The 14,807-nt window shown below is 49.3% G+C and overlaps 2 protein-coding genes across 2 annotated transcripts in view; both read right to left on the bottom strand.

Moving 5' to 3' along the window:
• LOC308438394 (apolipoprotein L3-like) overlaps nt 1–3,288 on the bottom strand; it is a gene marked incomplete at both ends in the record, with an annotated part of 14,645 nt that extends 11,357 nt beyond the window's left edge. Inside the window, 2 exons of the mRNA XM_080939745.1 lie at nt 1,371–1,497; nt 3,276–3,288. Of these exons, the coding sequence (XP_080795871.1) occupies nt 1,371–1,497; nt 3,276–3,288 (140 nt within the window). The remainder of the gene's footprint in view (nt 1–1,370; nt 1,498–3,275) is intronic.
• Nucleotides 3,289–6,657: 3,369 nt separating this feature from the next.
• On the bottom strand, nt 6,658–12,965 carry LOC308438351 (apolipoprotein L3-like; the record flags this gene model as incomplete). Its single annotated transcript, XM_080939721.1, has 3 exons — nt 12,882–12,965; nt 7,984–8,082; nt 6,658–7,507 (listed from the first exon to the last, which is right to left on the bottom strand). The coding sequence occupies exons 2-3, from the start codon at nt 8,064–8,066 to the stop codon at nt 6,658–6,660; spliced, it is 933 nt and encodes a 310-aa protein (XP_080795847.1). The 5' UTR covers nt 8,067–8,082; nt 12,882–12,965.
• Between the last annotated feature and the right edge of the window lie 1,842 nt (nt 12,966–14,807).

Here is a 14,807-nt window from a genome sequence, read left to right as displayed (position 1 = left end):
TGAACTTTTCACCCACTTCTCTATGGTTTACCACCCTTCTCCTCTCCATTCTTGGCCCATTAGTAGGTTTCCTAATACTGCTGGCAGACGGACTTCATGAGTCAGCAAATTGACTCTCTGGCATCCAAACCTATACAAGTTCATTACGACCAACTTGACCTAGTAGATAGTGGCCTTGATGAACCCACGGTGAGTGGGCCTCCTACAGGATCTGCACAGAACTCAGATCTAAGCACTATGCACACTCGCTTAAGAGCAGTGTGGGCACCAGCGAGAGGCAAAGCACTGTAAGGGGAGGACCATGCATTGCCTCTGAGTCCCCTGGGAAGCCAACCTGGTTCCACAGAGGTTGTGTTCAGAGGTGGTCCTTGGCCATTCTTGAATCTCTGACAAGGACACTTAGACCCTCTCCTCCTCAAAAAGGCACCATGTAAACACATCTAGGAGGATCAAGTCAATGCTTCTTCTCTCTGGTTAAAGCCCACCGTCTGCAGACGGATGTATGTATCTACTCACCTACATCCACTCGGGTTATAAACAAATAAGAAGGGAGGATATGCCGGGAGCTGACAGAAGTAAGAAATTCTCTTAGCCTGAGTAATGGCTTTTTACATAATTCTCAGCCTAGGTTTCTGTTTCCCACAGAAAAGGCCTTTTCCCAGAAATTAGTTGATCTCACTTTCCTCTGGTAGCTAGCAGAGTAGAACGGTCACCCAGGTAACAGTCCTGCCAGGCAGAACATTCTCTCCTACACCTGGGTCGTCCCCCTCCCCATGTAATTCTCCACAAAGGGTATTGTGAAAAGTTCTTATCTGGAAAGTTCCCTTAGTCCCATGATTTACTTTCCCATGCCTTATTGCCTTCTTCTACGTGTAAAAAACTAGCATGTGAGAAATAAAAAATTTGTCAGCTTGATCAGACCACTTGACTTTCTGTCCGTTCTTTGTGTCTCTTGTTTCCCCATTCTCCCCTAGGTGATCCTGGGTTCCTGTTGACTGTCCCTTGGGTCAGGACATTTAATGAACGCCTACAGTGTGCAGGCTGCCTACTGTGTACTACCACATGCATTATCTTATTATTCTCACAATGCCACTCAATACTGATGAAATAAAGAAGCATGTAATAAACTAACTTCCAGTGGCCACAGGAATGGCAATGGCAGGAATAATTTAGTTCCCTGTGGCTGTTGTCATCTCCCTTCCAGCAGAGGCTCTTCTCTGGTAGAGAGCATGGTAAGGGAAATATTTGCTAAGAAGAGAAAATATTTACTGAACCCTAACTACTTGGTCTGTCTGGGGAGAGTATTCCTGCCTAGAAAACGGTAACCAGGCCTGAACTGTGGTACTGCAGGCATCCCTCAGGAAGGTGACCTGGACAAATCAAGTTCTTCCACAAATTGTTTCCAGGATTCCTCTTCAATCAACAGGAGCTGCAGGTCCTCTAGGCTCCTTGTATCCAGGAGGTAGTCAACTATTGTTACAATGAAGCATTCTCTGTCTAGATGGGAAGAAAATGCATCTGGTCAGAGGACTGTGCACAGAGTTTAAATGGGTCAGGGACAAGCTGGTTAAGTGTGTGTCTGAGCACTTGCCACAGGGAGTATTTTAATGTCACTAGTGGTAGGGGCTGAGTGTGTTCTTAAACTCATCTGTAAAATTCCTTGTCCTGGAGACTGGCTGGTAACAGAACCTTTAAGGACACACAGTACTGAAATTAAGTGAGGGTGTGTTTGAGCTCCTCACCTGTTAGCTGATGAAGAGGTAGAAACTGTCCTCCCTCCTCCTCCTTCTTCCCCCATCCGTTTTCTCTTTCCCTGCCCCTCTCCCTCTGCCCAGGCACACAGACAGGACAAGCAGGAAGAGAGTGCTCTCCAGGGTCACCCTGCTGCACTCTGTGGTATCTGATTCCAGAGCACCGGGAGGAGATCTTTTCTGTAGAAGCCACCTGCCCAGTGTCTCTTCACGATGCCATCCTGAGGACACTAATGTACCTTTCATCTTAGAACAGCCCCAGGAAGAGGGAAAACCCCAGTCATGGCTTCCGTTTACTGTGTGCCTGGTGTTGGCTCTTGAATGTGGGTTTACGTCTTTTCCTTTATTTTTATTTTGTGTTTATGAACATTTGCCTGCACCATGTGCATGCCCGGTGCCCATGGAGGCCACTGGATCCCACGTTTACAGACTGTTGTGAGTCTGACGTGGGCGCTGGGAACTGAACCCAGGTCCTCTGCAGGTGCTCTCAACCCCCCAGCCATTCTCCAGCCCCTAATGTGACCTTCAGCACAGGAACAGTCAGTTTTCCATCCACTGGATTAATAAACATCTGGGAGTTCAGTGGTGAGGGAGCTTCTCCATCTAATCAGAGCACGATGCCTGAGCTAGTGAGAGGTTCAAAGTCTGAGTGGAGGCACCATGGCAAGCAGGCCCTGCTGGAGTCTGGAGGGCAGTGGGGGTGTGTCTTAGGTGTGTATAGGCAATGTCTTCTTTTGGCCGTTTTAGTCACTGCTTTGTCTGTTATTGTTTTATATCTGCCACGATGTGAACTGATGACTCTTTACTCCTGCCTTTCTGCATCCCTGGAATTACCAAATCATACAACACTGTAACAAAAAAATCTAGTCTCATGAGTTGCAACAGTGATGAAAGCCAGTAACGCCAGCTTTAAAGACTCTGAATGTAAGGTTGAATGAATGAATAGCTGGTTGATTGATTGAATGAATGAATGAATGAATGAATGAAATGTCTATAGAGCCAACAGAAGAATTTTAAAAATGGAATGAAGCCTGACTTTTTGGTGCATACTTTTAATCCAGCACTTGGGAGGCTGAGGCAGGGGTATCTCTGTGAGTTTGAGTCCAGGCTGCTCTTCAGAGTGAGTTCCAGGATGGCTTGGGCTGGAGCAAGGTGCACTGCACCCTCAAGGACAGTGCCCCAGGCTCAGCTTAGAGGAAGCCACCATGAAAGGGATAAAATTAGAGCTGACTCTGATGATCACCCCTCATCTCTGTCTCCCTCCCTCTTCCCTCATTCCCTCCCTCCCTTCTCTCTTCTCTCCCAGTGTCCTTTTCTGGCTTCCATTTTTTTTCCAGGTTGGGTATTGAGGAGATGACTCCTGGGAGTTTACTCATGGCAAAGTGAGGAAGGGGAGGCACTGTGAACGAGGACTCTCTGTGCTCTCTTTGGGGTTCTCTGTACCCTTGACTCCCCAGCAGGCATTCAGCTCAGAGGTTCTAGCACGCTTAGGCCATGTGCAGCAGTGGGGAACAACATGCTTACCTCCGGTGGCCATGACAGCTGCTTGGTCTCGGTGTCAGGCAGAGGACTTGGCAGGTGTTCCTTACAGTCACCAGGTGTCCAGGCTACAGGAGGAAAAAGCAGTTCCCATGGCTTAGTGATCTGGGACCCATAGCTCTCTCAGGGATGGCTCCCAAGGAACAGAAAACTCCACCTACAGTTTTTCTGTTTCCCTGGGCTTTATCATTATTATTTTTCTTATTTAAAGCAGGTTTCCTGGGAAGCTACTCTTGTTCTAGTTCACTGACCCCGAGGATTGACACCAAGGGAATTGCCATGGACTTGTGTGTGTGTGTGGGGGGGGGGTTAGGAAAAGAAAGACAGAACGGGCATCCTTGCAGAGAAAGAAGAGAATGCTTCCACTTTTATTTAATAAAGTCAGTCTGTGGCTTCAGCCCTGCTGCCTTTTCCCAAGTCATGGCAGAGGGCCGCTCTCCTATTGGGGACACAGGAGAAGGCATCAGCTGAGGACTGTGGAGAAAGAACTGAGTCTGCACAGAGGGAGAGAGAGAGATGGAGGGGAATGTTCTGGTGGCCATCTGCAGGTGGAAACTGTGTATTATCAATGGTTACTTCGTATATTTTGTCTCAGTCACTGTTTCACTGTGGGGAAGAGAAGCCATGGCTAAAGTAAGGTTTATAAAGAAAGTGTTTAACTGAAGCTATTTATTGTCCTGGTGGGGAGCTTGGTGGCATGGAAGCAGACAGGCTGTTAGGGAAGTTGAGCTGTAATCCAGATCCTCAAGCAACAGGAAGGGAGAGACTCTGGCCTTCCCTGAGCTTTTAAAGGCTCAAAGCCTACCTCTAGTGACACATACTTCCTAATTCCTCCCAAGTATCGCCATACCATAATGACTGTTTACAGGGCTGTGCACCTCCTCCCTGTCCCCACAACTGACACTACCACCAGACACACATAATACCCTCTGTCTCTCTTCTACAGCCTCACAGACAGAAGAGAGGTTGGCTAAGGCCAAGGGTGCAGGCTTGAAAACCACCTAACTTCCTTCACATATATGGAAAAGGACAGTCTTTTCTGGGTCTCAAATTTACCTGTGGAACTTATCACACAGATGTATACTTGTGAGAGACATGGTCCAAGCTCTGGGTTCCTTGTGCCTTACAAGGTCATGTGTGCTATTCATGCAGCAACACCTTAGGGCCAACCCCAGGATGGTCACAACACAAGGGTGGGTGGACTCTGGGTTCTGTTTCTCCCCATTCATGTCTTTCAAATCCTCCATCCCCAGAGGGCACCCTGAATAGCCACATTCCCTCTGAAGTTCTCTAGTCATGTATCAGGCAGGCTGGAACTGAGCTGAACTCCACAGCGGTTCCATTCGAGAGCTTTCCAGCACTTTCTTTTGCATAGGGATGAGGAAGGGAAAAACCTAACCAGATGTTAACCAGATGCAAATTCATCTCTTGGCTGCTGAACCTGTGCCCTGTGACAGTGCCTAAATCACATATCCTTAAAGCTGAGCAAGGGTTCTTCCTTTTCCGAGTGGCCGAGAGCATGGACAGAATTGTCTACTTATTGAAGAATTCTTTTTGGCTGAGGTAGAAGAGACACAGAGGTCCTTAGCAGTATGTCCTGTCCCCAGGTACGCACCCGAGTCACAGCCAGAGGTAAGCTCTGGACCGATATTCTCAGCTCTTGAAGAAAGTGATAGTCACCTCTGCTGAACAGCTGAGGACCCAGAGGACATCCCAGTCAAGCTGCTCCCTGGGACCACCCTCAGTCTAGCCCCCTTCACGCACCCAGTCAGAGGAGCGACCTCTGACCCTTTGATCTCTCACTGCTGGACACATCACTGTGGTCTCAGCCACACTGACTGTGGGACGGTATAGATCACTTCCCAGATCTCCTGGGCATGTCCCTCTTCCCTGTACAAGCCACTGCCCATCCCCTCACCTGGCTTCTTGGTGCAGAGACCTTGACTCAGCATCCAGTAACGAATGTGGATGGGGCAAGTAACAGTTTTCAGAAGGAATCCCCATTGAGCTTCCCAAGAGGCTCATTAGCGGGTTAGAACTTCGATGACTGGAGAGGTTGGAAGGTTGCAGATCAATAGCCCAATTACAGTTGTTTCTGACCATCTTTACTGCCCCGAATAACCATTGCTTACCATCTCTGCATTGACCTTAATATCCTGAGACTAACAGATAACAACTTTTTTGTGATGTATTAACTTATCAGACCCCTAGGTTCACCAGCCCATAAGCTAATAATGTTATCAGCCAGTATCTGAGGCCTGTAGCTGAGATTCATTTCTCTGCTTCGGTGTAGCCATATCTGATGCTTCCACAAATGTATCAGAAAAGTGTTCTGATTCATGACTTTCTTTGTTCTCAAAAGGGTCATGAAATGGTTAGTTACTATATTGGAATATAGACCTTTGGAGTAACCTAAATCTACCTTCCTGGTCTGTGATCACTCCCATTGGGCTTCAGAATAAACGGTGTCACATCCCTTTTGAGGTGAGAGTTGTATTTTTGTGTTGACAGTGGTAATGAGCCTAGACTTGGGACTTGCTCAGGGATTTTTTTCAGTTACCGCTCTAGGGATGGAGGAGAAGCTTCAGGCAAACCGTCCACCCTGGCTCCATAATCCACAGAAAGAAAACACCAGAGAGAAAGATGGGAGGGGAGGGGCACCCGTCCACACAAACATGGAGCCTCCGGAGGGAGCTCTGCCAAGGTGTCCCGGAGCTTCCATAAGAGGGGACAGTACTTCATCTAGTGCTCTTGTAAAGACGCTGGGCTGGCTACCAGCAGGTACAGGCAATGCTGAGAGTTCCGAGGATCCCTGCTGAGGTTTCCAGGGTCTCATGTTCCAGGACAAAGAACAGAATCAGCCACATGGTGAATATCAATAGAAACGGTTTATTTAGGGGATGATGACGTGAAGGAGGACGGGAGTGGGTTGGGGAGCTGGGGAAAAGCATTGGTTTGAAAGCACAGGCTGGGGGGAGCTCATTACTTCTTTACAGAGCGCGCACACCTTTCTCTCTGGTTTGTGTTTTTGTGAGGCCTTGTTTCCAGTAGCTCAGATGAGGAAGGGGAGCTTCACAGTCTTCCTTTTACCTGGCGTCCTCCATGTTTAGTCCAGAGTTCAGTCTTCCCAATCCCTCTTCAGCACATCCTCTGGTCCCTCATCTCAGGCTCCTGTGGGTCTCACTTGACCCGCTGCTCTGCACGCTGACCTTGCTGTGCTCAGCAGCAGGCCTGCACACTCCGCGACTCAGACCTGACTACAGTCTTGCTCTCCATCTAACAGAACCACCATTGTCCCTAGCTCTGTCCAGGTCAATTCCCCTGACTTCTGCATGTCCCGGGGATGGGGTGACTGACTGGAGCCTGATCAGATTGTCCTGTAGAATTTGATGAGCTCTTCCAGGTTCTCCTCCAGCTCCCGAGCCAGCATCCTCAGTGCTTCAGCCGACTCGGACACAGTCCCTTCGTACAAATGCTTTGACTCTTGCATAAGGCTGTCAACGTCACGCATGAGGGCGACACCTGCGGTGGCGGCACTGCGCATCCGAGCTTCGTTGCTCATTGCCACAGGGGTTCCTTTCAGACTGGTCTGCACCCGTCTAGCCCGTTGGGCAGGGATGTCTCCTGTGGTAGCGATGATCCTGGCATCTTCTTCTAAGCGAGGGTTGGCTCTAACCAGCCTGAGAGCATCCATGTGCCGCTCAAGGGCTTCCAGGTCTCTGGTTATATCTCTGGTAGCCCGAGGGACCCTGCTGGCAACCCTAGCCCCACTTGTGCCAGCCTTCTCCATGCCAGTCAAAACACGGTGCCCAGCTTCACCTTCATCCAAAGCCCTGCTTGATCCCGCCATGATTGAAGTAGTAACATCAGTCACAGTAGCTGCTACCCCCAGCCCCAAGCCAGTTGCTGAGAGCACCAGACTGCCCTCTGCTGTCACAGGTGCCAGAAAGAGACCAAGGAGCTCCAGGATGTTGGAGGCAGCACTGAAGGAGCCAGCCACCACGTTGGAGATGGTGCAGCCCCTATGCAGCTCCTCAGCACGGTCAGCCAGGGTGTGGAGCTGGCTGATGTGCCTCTCCACCTCTGCTTTCAAGCGAGGAAATGCTTTCAAAAACTTCTCCCTGCCTTTCAAGCCTCTCTGAAGTCTGTCTCTGTCTGCTAGAGCCAAGAGCGCGGTCAGGTCCCTCAGTGTTTTGTGCAGGGCTGCGGCCCTATCCCTGTAAGAGCAGAGGCCAACAGTAAAGGATTATGTAAAATAAACCCATCCCACAGTGAACTGCACTATCACAGCCCAGTAAGAACTCTAAAGCCGTGCAGAAGTTCCCCATTTGGTGAGCGAGGTTAGGTATTTTAGATAGGCTTTATGGTCTTTAATAGGGGCTGAGTCATTTTTAGGCTGGGGAGACACTCAGCTGGGGAAGTGCTCACCATATGAGCATGCAAACCTAAATGCCATCCCTCAAACCCAAGTCAAAACAGCTGGGCCAGGGTGGTCCAGTGTCATAATCACAGAGATGGGTTAGGTAGAGACAGGAGCATCCTTGGGACCCACTGACCAACATGTTAGAATATTTTCCAAGGCTTGTTGAGGAGTGCCTTATCAACGGGGACTGTCTGGAGTGGGTGAGCCTGCCCTGAGAGAACCTGTTATTCAGAGGTGAGGGGCAGTGCCGGGACATCCCATAGCAGTGACCTTGGCAACTTGGCCTTAGATACAAACGTCTCCCAGGCTCCATCTTCAGCCAGCAGGCGAGACAGGTACCCACTGCTTGCCATGATCCTCAGTGGCTCCCTTGAGGGTGTGTCGGATGTCAACATGGAAAAGAAAGAGAAAGTCAGTGACGGGGTAGAGGAGCCAGCGTGGCACAGAGCATCCGGTTCTTCATGTTAGGTCATGTGTTTGTCCCACGAAGCTCTGTTGATGTGTTGGTCTCCAATGCTGTCACCAACTGAACTGTGCCTCTTGTTCCCTATGTTCTAGTCATGAGGCTCAGTATCTATACTTACAGATAGTCTCCATGGCAGTGAAGTAATTACAGGAAAGCAGTGTAAATATGGCTCCCTAATCAGCAGTCCTGGTGGGATGACGCACATTCTCTCCCTTCACTCTCACCGTGATCCTGCCCTCTCTGCACAGCAGGAGTATCGCCCTCACCGCAACCAACCCGCCTCACCTTCAGTATGGACATCGGCGTCTAAAGCTGAGGGAAAAGGCAGACCGCGTTCAAGTTCTCACCCTGTGGTATTATGGGATGGGAGCCAAGACAACTCATGCACTAGGGAGACACCACATTGCTTTGTAGGGAAATGAACTGTTTTCAGCTTAGAGCAAGCAGAAAGTAAAAACCGAACACTAGAAAGAGGGAAAGAAACCTCAAAACTGGCCTACGTCCACCACAAACACCTGGCGCATCAAAGACTGTGGTGCTGGTACCTTCACGTGAGACTTTCAGCCTATCTGCTCACCCCCCCCCCCACTTTTCTTTCATTCTTTTTCTTTTTCTTAGGCTCAAGAGGAACATTCGGAGAGGAAACTGAGTTGTCATCAGAGTATGTTGAACACAGTAAGATGGATATTGTTCTGTATTAGAGTCGGACTGCACTCTCTATGGAGATTACAGAGCCCCAAATCGGCCTCTTCAGACAAGGTTCTAAGAGAAGTATTTCTTCCTCAATGGAAGCTTTACATCTTGAGATTCTCACAAATCACACAAAAGTCATTGGTCTGTGCTGACTTTGGGAGTTGTGACTAAGCCACATGGCCTGCCGTCCTTCACATGCTCAGCCTCTTCTAATCACACCAGAGAAGACAAGGTAAAGGGGAGGTTGCCCCTCATATGCCCCAGATTGGTCTTTGAGGTGGATCCCTATAGACACAGAGTCAGAGCACAGACAAGGTAGATAGTTGTGGCTACCCCGAGAGGCTGTGAGAGCTTCTGGATCCTCCGAGCAGTCCCAGGATCTCTGAGAGGTTTTTCTTACAGCTCACCAGATGCCCAGCCCCCACAAAAGAAGGACACACGGTAGCAGAGGCAGGCAGGTGGCCATGGATCTGGTTGTTCCGTGGTTCCCTCCAGGGTGGCTGCCAAGACTCAAAGGGAATTAATTCACAGAGCTCAGTCTTTCCCTACATCCCACAGCTGATCCCTAATGAGGTCAACCATCCGGCTCCATTCTGTCTCCCTCACCCCAGCTGGGGCAGTGGCCTCCTGTCCCGTGGTGTCCAAGGTAAGTAAGCGTGAGAAACTGAGGATGCAGCTGCGCACAAGAATCAAGTCAACACGTGAAACGGAGAGATTGGGAAGAATGCTCTGGCAACTTCCTGGGAATGGGAGCTGTATTTGAGGAATAATAGCTAGTATCCACTGAGCAACTGTTTCAGGGGCCCAAGCTTCCAGGCTGCATGAGGATGAGGTCTCTGAGAGGAGGAGGCAAGCACAAAGCCTGCTTCCTTGCTCTGCCTCACTCTGTGAGGACATCTTGTTGTGCTGGAGGAAGATCCTATGCAAAGGGCAAGCTAGCGCCTGGGCCTCCCAGCCTCCTGTGCTGAGCTCTGTGATTATCTCCCTTTGTAAATTGCATCCCTGCAGGTACTGTGTTACAGCTCCAAGATCATATGGTACAGCCCAACAATGGAGACAAAAAGTGAGGTCCCTTCTTTTGTGGAAAACAGTACACTGTGGCGGAGTCCTTCCTTGGCTCTATTTTTCTATAAACAGAATGATGGAGAAATTCTGTGGACACAGCTGGCCCACACTTCATGTAGCTCACATCTAGACACCCCCAGGCCTCCTACACACGGCCCTGATCTATAGCTACTTCATCTACTTACAGCCTTGGGTCTCCACAGTGAGCCTTCCCCAGCCCTGAGAACAGCCACCGTAGGCTCACTTACTTGTAGGAACCCCTCCGGGACTTTGGGTTGGAAGACACCAACTGCAAGAAACACTTTGCTTCTGTGTCTTTGAAGAGAGCTATGAGGTATCGCTGCCAGGATACCCAAAGGTGGGCTTCTCTATGAAGCTGCAGCAGCCCAGGCCATTTCCAGGGAGATGGCATCTTGTTAGCTTATCGGCTTCATCTCAAAAGAACAATGGCTCTGATGTCACCAAATGTCAGGCTCCTCTGCACAGAAGCCACCACCACCCTGTCTCACTGTCATCCACCTGGAATTTGTTTTTCTCAGACATGAGGTCACTAGCCCTGTGACCGAGTAAACCGAGGTACCTAGGCTTGACAAGAAGAAGGTTGTCGAAGCCTTCTCGGGGACTTTGCTGGGGCACAGGCGTGAAGAACTGGATGCACCCTCCCTCCCTACCTCACTTCCCCTTTGCCTTACAGGCCACAGGACTTCAGCTATCAACAGACAAGCTGGTATCTCACGCGGCACTACCTTTTGGTAAAGTGTCTGTGCCATATGTCTTAGAGTTTGCTGTGAGTCTATGCAGAGAAGACTCATGGCAAGTTCTTGCCAAGCATACACTTGGCCATGCAGTCAATACTCAGTACCACACAAGCACATACAGTCTTGTCTTTCTCTACCTTCATTAAGCCTGTTTCTGGCCAGCTAGAAAGCGGGCCTGCTTGGATAAAGGAAGCTACAGACATGGCCCTGGAGGTGTGTGGACAATGCTGTCATTCTCAACTTATGGCCACCTAAAGTCCCAGTCTGGGGGCTTCCCTTCCCCATCTGTTCACATTTTCCCGAACATTGCAGATCAGGGCCTCTCAGCAAGCCTCATCTGGTGGCTTCCTCACATTCTCCTTCATTAGGCCAGACAAAGGTCAGGACCCCAAGCTCCTCCCTGAGAATCTGTAATTCTTTCTTGGGTTCAGGCTCAGGACCTTGAACCCAGCATAGAGAGACCCTCACTTTTGAGGTTTGGTCTGTTGCTATGTATTGTATTGTTAAATACTGGCCCCAGCTGTCTCAGGGAAGACAGAATTATGTACATCAAGTGATGCTATGTGACCTTGCTCCTTAATTTAAAACTGTTGATGGAATAAAGATGTCATCAGACTATAGCCGGTCAGCAAAGAGGTAGGAAGGGTTTCAGTTCCTGGGCTCGGGGTCAGGAGAACCACAAGAGAGGAGAGAGAAGGTGGAGAGAGGAAAGGTTGCCATGGGGTAGGTGAGTCGTGAAAACATGGCCATGAGGGCTGCTCAGTTGGAGTTAAGAGCGGCCCAGATGGAGCATGGCGAGTCATATTTCAGAGTCATTAATAGGGAAGTAGACGGAGTGATGTGGAGGGTAGATTCTGCATAGCTCTTATGCATTAAAAGCTTATTATAAATATAATGGTATTGAGTCTATTATCTGGGGCCAAATGATCAAAGGTGGTGTTTAATCTCAAGTCCGATTGATATTAATTATTCCTACAATGTCCACAGCCTGCTGCAGACCTTCTCTCCTAATCCTGCCACCAACTTTCTAGGCTGTTCTGGGCTCTTCCATCCATGTGAAATCTCACACACCGTCTCTTTCTGGCTGGCTTCTACATTTCCTCCCAGGACTAAATATTGTGCCTTCCTAGGGCACTTTCCTTTGGGGCACCAGTGTGGCCATGATCCCAGGAGTATCCCAGTGCCTATGCCAGAATCAACCTAGTTGTTCTTGTCCTTTTGGACTTAAGGTGCTCTTGATATGGGTTCTGGGCTACAATTATTGGACACAGAGTCACCAATCTCTGAGGATATAGTCTTGTTAAAGGAAAAAGAGTTATTGCTTTTTGATTTTATTCTTCCTTCTCCGGCTCTCCATCTTTTTCTCCCAAAGTTTTTAGAACGTTCTCTGCTCCTACAGGAACAGAGGGCTAACACCCCATCCACACACACCTGAAGTCTGATCTGGTGAATGACAAACAAATCATGGGCTATATATGCAATTGTTCACATTTCCCTCCCTGCCTCTATGCTAACACCCTTTCCCTCTGAATTCCCAGGGACCCCTCTCTCTCTTCTGTATCCCCCACAGACTGGACAGAAGGCCAGCAAAGGCCCAAAGGAGGGTGGCCTTGACCCACCACCCAGCCTCTTTCAGACTCCTCGGCACAACAGTTCCCATTCTTTGGTTCCTCTGGACATGGTAAAGACAGGCTCAGAGACAGTTCATGGCATAACCATTGGGCTTCTTTAGCTGCCAGTCAACATTGTCCCACCCTGGTTTTGGCAGCAATAATCCTGGTCCAACATCATGATACTCATAAAAGTTCATAAACTCATAAAAGGTTCTGAGCCTCCCACCCTCCTTCACATCCTTCCATTTTTACATTTCCCTACCGGGTGGACTCCCGTAAGTCTGTTTTCTGTCCAGAGCCTGATGTCCAGATCATAAGCATTCCATACCTGAGTTGAGCCCGAGACCACTTGCTGATTCCATCAGAGGGATTGCCCATCCTGTCTTGTGTTTAGTGCAGAGGGAGAGAAACAGCCCGACATCAACCTGGCTGCAAGTCCAGTTTTCCTGAACTCAGGACTGCAGATGGCACCCACCTACCCTGAGTTCATCCCTAGAATGAGGCAGTTATCCCTCTTTCCTGAGGTAACTTTATGAGGATGAAGAGGAAGAGGAATGAAGAGTTTCAACTTACCCAGTTTGAACTGGACCCAGGAGGTCTTGGCTGTGTTGATGCAGTTGGCAGCGTCTGAGTCACAGGGACAAGCAACCTTTGGCTTTATGTCCTGAACTGGGAAATGGAAAGTGAAACTCTCAGCTCCCAGGTGGCCCTGGACCAATCAACACACTAGAATGGGCACACATAGGGTGTCACCAAGAATGCTACCCACCTCACCAACTCAAAAGAGTGACCTGAGTTCAACATTTCAAGTTCTGCTTTGGCCAGCCCATCTTGGGTGGGGCTTCCAGTGGTGGGAAGACCCACCACAACTAACTGTGGAGCCCTCCCTTGATCACTCCCACCATCTCTGCTCTGCCCAGCCCCCACAGTCTCCTAGAACACCTCCATCCCAACCCCTTGAGCACTTCAGGAGATCATCTCTGTCCCTGTTGGTTGATGAGGACAGAGCTGAGGGCGGCAGGCAGTGTAGAGACTGGTTCAGGTGCATTCTTCTGCCTCAGGTTCCTGCTCTGTCCACCCACCATGCATTGACTCCTCTGAGAACCCCCAGCATCTTCCACTGCGGACCCCCTGGCTCCTGATTGGCTCTGTGGCCCCTGGAGTGGAGAAAACAGAGCCTCTTGCTGACAGAATTCTCCTCTACAAACTCAGGCAGCCCGATGGCTCTGAGATAGCTCAGCTTTGCTCTAGGAAGCAGGGGATGTCAGCATGGCCGGACCTCAGTGGTCAAGTGCTCTTACATCAGGACAGGTTCCTTTGCACAAATGTGTCTTGGGACTTGGTTGCCATCTCCACTCAGCTTTTGAGACAAAGCACTTCAGGCAACTGGACCTTGCAGGCGAGCACACACACACACACACACACACACACACACACACACACACAGATATTAAAGGGCCAGTAAAATTTTAAAAATTTAAAGTTATTTCTGTTGTTCTGTCGCTCCAAAATCTCTTGCTCTGTCTCCTCTTTCTTCATCAACATAGGTCTAGTTAGATAGTGAGCAAATCCACAACAATATGTAGAAGCATTAAAATATCCACACCAGCTGAGAGGCTGTCTTAAAGGGGATTCTCAGAGAAGACCATAATATAAACCAGTCCATCAGTGCAGTACAGAAGAAACGCAGGGTCGTGCACCAGGACCCTGCTGCAGCTTTCCTTTCAAGAGAGAAATAAGGGTCTCAGCCTTTAGGTACACAAGCAGAGCCCATTCCACCTGGACATCCTAATGATCTGCTAAAGGACAGCTTGGTTGACCAGTGTCAATTCATGGAAAGAAATGTCACCCAGGAGGGCTGCTACTTCAGAGGTGGGGATTCTGAACAACTCATGTGGCCCTGTAATGGCTTAGGAATCAGAGGGTGAACACCATGACCACCAGTGGAATGTGGGATGAGGGCACGGTCAGATGCCTTTTGCTATTCTGTTTTTTATATCTGTCCAGTCCACAGCATGGACAATATACTCAAGGCAAACATCCTGAACACTGTACTAGGTCCCGTGAAACATGGACCCATCCTGTCTTGTGTTTAGTGCAGAGGGAGAGAAACAGCCCGACATCAACCTGGCTGCAAGTCCAGTTTTCAGGATTGCAGATGGCACCCACCTTCCCTGAGTTCATCCCTAGAATGAGGCAGTTATCCCTCTTTCCTGAGGTAACTTTATGAGGATGAGGAGGCAGAGGAATGAAGAGTTTCAACTTACCCAGTTTGAACTGGACCCAGGAGGCCTTGGCTGTGTTGATGCAATTGGCAGCATCTGAGTCATAGGGACAAGCAACCTTTGGCTTTATGTCCTGAACCCGGAAATGGAAAGCGAAACTCTTAGCTCCCAGGTGACCCTGGACCAATCAACACACTGGAATGGGCACACATAGGGTGTCACCAAGAATGCTACCCACCTCACCAACTCAAAAGAGTGACCTGAGTTCAACATT

This window comes from Micromys minutus (assembly GCF_963924665.1).
Source record: "Micromys minutus genome assembly, chromosome: 27".
NCBI classification, from domain to species: Eukaryota; Metazoa; Chordata; class Mammalia; order Rodentia; family Muridae; genus Micromys; species Micromys minutus.
The sequence above is the reverse complement of the archived record's forward strand: the minus strand, read 5'-3'. Positions and strand labels throughout refer to the sequence as shown.